Below are 8373 nucleotides of genomic sequence, written 5' to 3' on the forward strand. Positions count from 1 at the left end.
TTCTAATACTGTGTTGTTTGTTTTTAATCAGTCTTGGAGGAGGAACTTTTTTTGGTCTCTGCTGTCTTCTCACCGGCTGCAGCACTTTTGAAGAGGCTCTGGAAATGGCATCTCGTGGAGATAGCACCAAAGTGGATAAACTAGTTCGAGACATTTATGGAGGGGACTATGAGAGGTTTGGACTGCCGGGCTGGGCTGTGGCATCCAGGTAAGGGGGCGTGTGTGTTCTGAGAAAGACAGGAATAAGATATTAAATATTGGATGTATCTTTTTCCTTTTAAACGGTTTTATCCAGCTATAATTTACATACTGTAATATCACCTGTTTAAAGTGTAAATTTTAGTGGTTTCAAGTATATTTACAGAATTTTGCAGTCATCACCATAGTCTAATTTCAGTACCTTTTCATCATCCCAGAAAGAAACCTTCTATCCATTAGCTGTCACTTCCCATTTCCTCTACCTCAGTCCTTGGTAAACACTCATATATTTTCTGTCTGTAGATTTGCTTGTTCTGGACACTTCATATAAATGGTGTCCTATTATGAGACTTTTGTGACTGGCTTCTTTTCACTTAGCATGTTTTCAGGGTTCATCCATGTGGTAGCATGAATCAGTAGTTTGAATTTCCATGTGAATTAAAAAAATTTTTAATGTTTTTATTTAGAGAAAGAGAGAGCATGAGCAGGGGAGGGGCAGAGAGAGAGAGAGAGAGAGGGAGACACAGAATCCGAAGCAGGCTCTAGGCTCTGAGTTGTCAGCACAGAGCCGGATGTGGGGCTTGAACTTGTGAACTGCAAGATGGTGATGTGAACTGAAGTTGGATGCTCAACTAACTAAGCCACCCAGGAGCCCCTCCATGTGAATTTTACCATCACCTTGTCAGTGGCTGCAAAAAAAAGGCATTTATGATTTTGATAGGGATCCTGTTGAATTTGTAGGTCATGTTGGAGGGTATTACGCGATCTTAACATTATCAAGTCTTCTGATCCAAGATAAAATGTCTTTCCATTTATTTAGAATTTTGCTTTCTTTTTTTTTTTTTAATGTTTATTTTGTTTTGAGGGGAGGGGCAGAAAGAGGGGGAGAGAGAATCCCACTGTGAGTGCAGAGCCAGATGCACGCTTGATCTCACAAACTGTGAGATCATGACCTGAGCTGAAATCAAGAGTTAGATGCCTAACTGACTGAGCCACCCAGGCGTCCCCTAGAGTTTTGCTTTCTTTCTCCAAAGTTACATTTGTAGTTTTCAGTGTACGGTTGTTATACTTCTTTTGTTAAATATATTTCGAAGCATTTTATTCTCTTTGATGCCATGGTAAATGGAATTCTTTAAAAATTTTATTTTCAGTTATTTAGAAACACTTGTTTTTTTGTATTGGGACACATTAAAAAATTTTTTTTAATGTTTATTTATTGTATTTTTGAGAGAGAGAGTGAGAGCGTGAGTGGGGAGGGGCAGAGAGAGAAGGAGACACAGGATCCGAAGCAGGCTCCAGGCTCTGAGCTGTCAGCATAGAGCCCAACTTGGGGCTTGAACTCACGAACCGCACTTAACCAACTGAGCCACCCAGGCACCCACACGTGATTTTTTAAAATGATAGTAAAGGACCATATATATATGTGCTTATGTGCTAATTTCAGGGAGTTTGTAAATGCTGCACGTTTTATATTTGAGTTTGCAGCTTTTGTGCACTGTTAATCACTTCCTTTTCTGATTGGGTTTGTGTTTTGATCGGTTATTAATGTAGCAGTGCGGCTCTACAAGTACTTTGAAGTACTTGGCCTTCTAGGGAAATCTGATACTCTTCCGTAGTTGACTCTGGGACGCCACTTTGCTTTACTCTGATAAAGCAGTTTCCGAGCTGCGAACGTGACCATTCAGCTGATCGGTATGGCTGCGCAGCTGGGACTGAATCGCCAATAGAGGTGTCTCCCTGGAGCTGTCCTCTGGCTGTGGAAGGCACAGTGGCGCCTTAGAGTGGATCTGATGAGGTCCTAACTGGACGTACAAAGATCTGTTATCAGTGCTAGATGTCACTGGGAGCTGTGGGGAAAGGCATTTACTTATTCAGAATGCTTGAGCGGTTTCTTCCAAGTTGCATTTCTCTTTGAACAGATGCTCTGTTATTTTGTAATAAATGGTTTGAAGATTTGAACAATGTCGCCCTAAAAGTCACATTTATCTTAGTAGAGTAACATTCAAGTTCGTTGGGCTGTGTTGCCTTTTGGTTCAGTGGCCGCATGTTTTTTTTCTTCCTTCACAGCTTTGGAAACATGATAAGCAAGGAGAAGCGAGAGGCTGTCAGTAAAGAGGACCTCGCCAGAGCAACGTTGATCACCATCACCAACAACATTGGCTCAATAGCAAGAATGTGTGCCCTTAATGAAGTAAGGGGACCTGGATTTCTTTAGATGCTCTGAGGAGAATACAGAACTTACTAAGTGGGCCTCAGCCCTGTGTACAACGTCTGTCTTGTCCGCACAGTACCTGAGTATAGTTGTATGGGGTGGAGTTTCATTGGCCATGTTAAAGCTCTTCAAGTGTAGACTGCTCTTAACTGATGTTTTTTCCTCAGTGAAGATAAATATTGCCACTATGTAAAAGTAAAATCACGTCTTCTGAGGGGAAAGTAGGAAGGTAGGAAGGCAGTGAGAAGTCCGGGTGATGGGGGCAGCGGGTGGGGGGGGGGGGGGCTGTAGGCGGGGTGGACAGCAGCCCCATCGAGCCCGGAGTCCCCGGGAAGGCATCCGGAGGAGTCGCCGAGGCCGGGAGAAGAGAGCGGGCAGCCGAGGAGCGCCCGCCCCGTGCGCCGCCATGAGCTGTCTTTGTGCTTTCAGCTTCTTTACAGTGCTGCCTTGTAGCATTCGGGTCAAGCAGCATTGTACAGGGCTATGAAAGAACCGAGAGCGGCCTTCCCCGGGGTCCCGATGCTGCGGCTCCGCCACTTGTCCCTGCTCACGCGGTTTTGCTTACATTTTCTCTGCTCAGTGGATCGTGTAGGCATGCGGCTTAAAAAAGAAACTTCGAAAGGCACAAAAGGGGATTGTCTCGTTTTTAATTAAAAAGCTACTGTATCAGCATCAAGTAATTAAAAACATTCTTCATTTGAATATGTTAGTTACTGTTTTCTTTATCGCTTGTTCCTTTTCCTGTGCTTTTATAAGATATATTAGTTGATGTCGGTGTACGTGCCAATTGACATTTTTTACTCAAGTATTTAAAGTTACACAGCTGTGTTCTTGGTTTGTTTCTGTGTCATAAGTCACTCCCGTAGAGCTGGGTGTGGGTTGCTCGCCAGCGATCGTTCTGCAGTAAGGCATTTTTAAGCGTGAAGCTTTTCTTTTGAATTTTACTCTTTTTTTAAAAAAAAATGTTTATTTATTTTTGAGACAGAGAGAGCATGAACGGGGGAGGGTCAGAGAGAGAGGGAGACATAGAATCTGAAGCAGGCTCCAGGCTCCGAGCTGTCAGCACGGAGCCCGACGTGGGGCTCGAACTAACGGACCGTGAGATCATGACCTGAGCCAAAGTCCGATGCTCGACTGACTGTGCCACCCCGGTGCCCTGGTTGAATTTTACTCTTGATGAGGGACTTACTCAGGAGCAAGGTCTCTCATGTAGAGAATATGACTGTGCTTATGCGTTTTGGTAGGAATTGCCAAGATGTTTTGCACCAGGGCCGCATTAACTTAGATCTGTTTAGGCAGTGAACGAATGGGTTGGTGTTACCACAACTTTACTCACGCTGGGGTAGAATTCCAGTTAGTTGGTCTGCTGCTAGCTTTTAGTAGGTTTAAAATATTAGTCTCTTGGATTACTGGTGAGGTTGAATTTTTGCCCCTTATATTTCTTGTATAATTTGCTTATTTGTGTCGCTTTCCTTCGTTTGAATTGGGGGTCTTACTTTTTTTTCTTTCCTTTTTTTTTTTTTTTTACTTTTCTGTATAAAACTTTTACCAGAAGTTATTGTTTGTCATACTTAATACAAATGTTTTTCCTAATTTGTATTCTCTTGTGACATTTTCTGGCATGGCTTGAGGTGGGTCCAGAGTTGTCTGGGTTCAAATTTAAGTAGCCTTGGACCAACTAGATTAAATGTAAATACTTTTTAAATTTTTTTGCTCAGCAGTCAAGTTGCTGCTAAAAACTATGCACGTGGTGCTCTGTTTGGGGTAGCTTTTACGAGGGAACAGAAATTAAGATGAAAACTAATTACCTTTTTTTAATGTGCTCAGAACATTAACCAGGTGGTATTTGTTGGAAATTTCTTGAGAATTAATACGATCGCCATGCGACTTTTGGCATATGCTTTGGATTATTGGTCCAAGGGGCAGTTGAAAGCACTTTTTTCGGAACACGAGGTAAGCGGACTTATTTCTCGCGATGTGTTACGAGTGTAAAGGGCATGCAGTTCCCACTGCTTGGAACTCGAAGTAGATGTGAAATGGACTGCACTGCAGTTCTTACTTAATTTTTTGTAGACGTATAATACAGGGTTTAACTTTGTAATGTTCAAAAGCAATTTCTTACCTGATTTAATGCAAGGGAAATTTTTGGTTAACTGTGAATGTCAGCAATTTTTTTTAAGATTAAAAAAAATTTATTTCTTTATTTTGAGAGAGAGCACGAGCACACACAAGTCGGGGAGGGACAGAGACGGGGAGAGGGAATCCCAAACCGGCTCTGTGCTGATAGCACAGAGGGGCTCAGTCTCATGAACTGTGGGATCATGACCTGAGCTGAAATCAAGAGTAGGACACTTAACCAACTGAGCTACCCAGGCACCCCTGAACGTTAGCAATTCTAAAGAAAAAAAACCTTGATAAACATTCACCTATATTTCTAGTGTTACTTTTTTCCAAACCATCCATTATGTTTTTCCCATTACATTTTGTAAATGCACTTACTCGGGGTTCTGCTTTTTTCATTTTGATGTTGGCTTTTGTGTTATTGATACAGTTCATGTGCCACTCATATAAGATGTGTGTTCTGAAAACAAACAGAGAAATAACGTTCCAAGATTAGAACCACATAAGAACTTCATACCTAGACAGGCTAGAAATGACAGAATGGAAGAAAATCATTGAATTGCTCCACCTGAAATTCTGTATGGGAAAGTGCCTTTCTATTTTTCCAGTTTGGGGAAAAAAATAGGACCATAGCTATGGAGGGGAACCTCTCTTCTGTCCCCTTGCTTGTGGGGCATTTGAACTATTTATTTCCAGTGTTGTTGGATCTTAGTGCTATCACAAACATTTTTCAGAATTGTTTGTGTATATTTACTTAACAGTATTTATAGGAATCGGCAGAATAAGATTTGAAGTGCTACAGGGATTGCTTTTTCCTTTAAAGTTGCTCTGAGTTTTTCCTGTTTAAGTGCCCTTATTAATAAGTTCATTGTTAAAATTCAAGGTGTACAGATTCCCCTTATCAAAGCTTAAAGGTTAGTCATCTAATTGTTTAACTTTATTTTATTAAAAAAATTTAATTGAATAAATTTGACGTGTAACATTGTGTAAGTTTAAGGTTTACAGCTGGTCACTTTGATACATTTATGTGCTGGGAGGTGGTCGCTGGTGCGGCCACCTGGCCTGATGTGATGGTGCTGCATTATTACTGGCTTTGCTTGTCCTGCTGTGCATGAGATCTGTCTGGCTTATTTACTGCCTGTCAATTTGTATGCTTAAACATTTTTTGCTTTTAATGTTATTAATAAATCGGTACCAAATTATCTTTCAGTTTCTTACATCTTTTATATACATCTTGCTTTTTGTGATTTTTGACCTGTTCTATTTTGCTTTATGTTAGAATAAAAAGAAACTCTCTTTAATGTTACATTGCAGTAGAACTTTCCTCCTGCTCCATTTCTACCTCTTGAAACTTTCCTAGGCGGAAGGTGGAGATTCATTTCTTAGGTTAACTTTTCTTTTTTTTAGTCTTCACACCGTAACAGTTATAATTTGAACACTTTGTGGAGTCTTGGTTTTACGTTTTGTCATTCTTACTGCCTGCTGACTTCATGTTCCTCTCTGGTTATGCTTGCTGGCCCCGCTGTCTCTTTTCCAGTTGCATCTAGGCTTCTGACTCCAGTGTTGATCGCCGCACTTGTGGAAATTTGATATGTTAGGCTCTGACATATGAAGGCTCTTCCCGTGTGAAGTCGGGAAGTGAAAGTTTTGTATAGATTCCTCTCTGCCCTCTGTCTGCCTTTGCTGTTCTCATCTTAGCATTTTGTAGCTTGTAACGACTTACACCTTCTGCTCGGTGGTGGGTCTTGGGTCTTCAGTGGAGCGCATTACATTGGTTAACTTCATCTCTTCTTTTGTTGCAAAATAAAAGATCCAGAAGGCCACGGGAAACAGAGTGCGTAGCCAGCTACTAACCGCCGGTGAGCCCACCTGAGCCCACCCTCCGCCAGCTGGTGCACTTGTGGGCGTCCTCTCAGGATGCTCATCGTGTGGCTGGCTGTTTTTAAAACCAAGAAACAGTGAGAGGAGAGGCTTCAGCTTCTCTCTTGTGTGGCCACGTTTCTTGGAGAAGCTTTCCTTGGAAAACGGAGTGGACTTCAGTTATTTATGATCTTTAGAGACCGTTAGCACGTTCTTTGCAATCCGTCAGCATGTCTTTCAGGATCTTCCTGCTTTCCTTTTTCAGTCGTTTTTGTCTTTCTTAAAGGACTTTGCTAACTGCCCGGCTAGCTCAGTCAGTAGAGCATGAGACTCTTAAAGGACTTTGCTGTGGCATCTTATCCCTTGGAGACCTTGACGGATCCTGTATCCTGGTAGGACTGTTCTCTGAGGCCCGGAGGCACTGTCTTTTTACCAGTGTGGATTTTGTCTCATTTTTCTGTTACAGTCCTTTTCTTTTTCTTGTCTGTTTTTGGGTTTTCATGTCTTGGTTCTTGGTTGTATTTGACTTTGGCTACTTACTTCTGGAGATGGGCTTGCATCGTCCTCATTCAGCTGCTGCTTCTCACTTTCATGTCTCTGCTCTCTCTCCAGGCTCTTCTGTTGCTCTTTCACATGGTGTTTTTCTGTCTTTGTCCCCCCTCTTCATGTCCCATTAGGGCATGGTTGTCCACTCCTCTGCTGCCCGCCTCTGCCAGTGCTGCCCCGACCACTGTCTTGCTCCAAATGCAGACATCCAGTTACTTGCTGTGGGTGCGGCTGCTTGGCTGCCTGGGGCACTCCTGCCTTGCACGTGCTGTATGGAAGCCGTTCTTGCCACATCTCTTGCTCCTATACCCTCGTGGCTGTCACCAGATGTATGGGGGACACCTAAGCCTCCCTGCTGCCCTCTTCCCCTTCTTCAGGCAGGTCTTGAGTCCGTCCCAATCCCTTCTTGCTCTCCTTTCCATCCCCAGCCCAGTCAGGCCCTCCCCCTCCGTGACCTGCCCCTGCCGCCCCCACCCCCCCAGCTCTTCCTGCCCCATCAATCTTCAGGTCCCGTCTTCCCTTCATTTCTTAGTTGTCTGGAAATGCTCCGGGCCTCTGCTGCTTCTCACGTCCTCCTTCTGCAGGAGGCAGCCTAGGTACAGGCTCTTTCCAGAGGGAACTGAGCTGCCATGGGCCTCATAGCTCCTGCAGCCCTCACCATGGGTTTTGGTCTCACATGCTGGCATGCCCGGGTGTTTTATACATCCAGCCCTCCTCCTCAGCCTGGGAGCTCCTTGGAGCTCAGCAAAATAGGTGCTCAGTATCGGGAATTAAGGGCACTGTTGGCTTTAACACTAGTAATCATATTTATGGTAATTTAAATAAGTCTAAGGAAAATTGCTCTCATTTGTGGTGTACTTTTTTTTCAGGGTTATTTTGGAGCCGTTGGAGCACTCCTTGAGCTGTTGAAGATCCCCTGATCACCTGGGGAGGGTTCCTGGAACATTGCACAATGGGATCTGTGAACTTTTGTTTTTTAAGAGACTTACTCAATTTTATGATGGTGTACTACCCAAATCAAAGCAAGGAAGGATGAGTGTATTTTTCTAAGTCATCAAGATAAATCCTTAAAAATTTAGTCGAAACTAGTAACCACTAAGGAAAGATACATATAAAAAAAAGTGGACATGTCCACGGCAGTGAGGATTTGCTGTAGTTAAGTTGCTCTTCAGTATAGCTTTGTTAAACCTGCCATGTTTTTGAAATTCCCCGTGTCACTTACTGGGAGCCACTTCAGGGGAGAGCTGTTCAGTGTTCAGCTGGCTGGTTTTGTGTCCTGTTGAACTTGCTAAATGTAAGGCAAGTACTATATGTTGTAATCTCATCACAATGTAGTCAGTATAGCCTTGGAGATCATTATCTGTGAATTAACTCTGGTGTTCATTTAGCCTCTGTGTGAACATATTGAAAAACATGTTTTATTTAAGGTTCTGCAA

At 42.9% G+C, this 8373-nt stretch overlaps 1 protein-coding gene across 1 annotated transcript in view; it reads left to right on the plus strand.

The window, feature by feature from the left end:
- PANK2 (pantothenate kinase 2) overlaps positions 1-8373 on the plus strand; it is a gene marked incomplete at its 5' end in the record, with an annotated part of 31751 nt that extends 23378 nt beyond the window's left edge. The window contains 4 exon segments of the mRNA XM_045447340.1: positions 32-208; positions 2266-2389; positions 4238-4363; positions 7807-8373. Of these exon segments, the coding sequence (XP_045303296.1) occupies positions 32-208; positions 2266-2389; positions 4238-4363; positions 7807-7857 (478 nt within the window).

The sequence above is a fragment of the Leopardus geoffroyi genome, chromosome A3 (assembly GCF_018350155.1).
Source record: "Leopardus geoffroyi isolate Oge1 chromosome A3, O.geoffroyi_Oge1_pat1.0, whole genome shotgun sequence".
NCBI lineage: Eukaryota > Metazoa > Chordata > Mammalia > Carnivora > Felidae > Leopardus > Leopardus geoffroyi.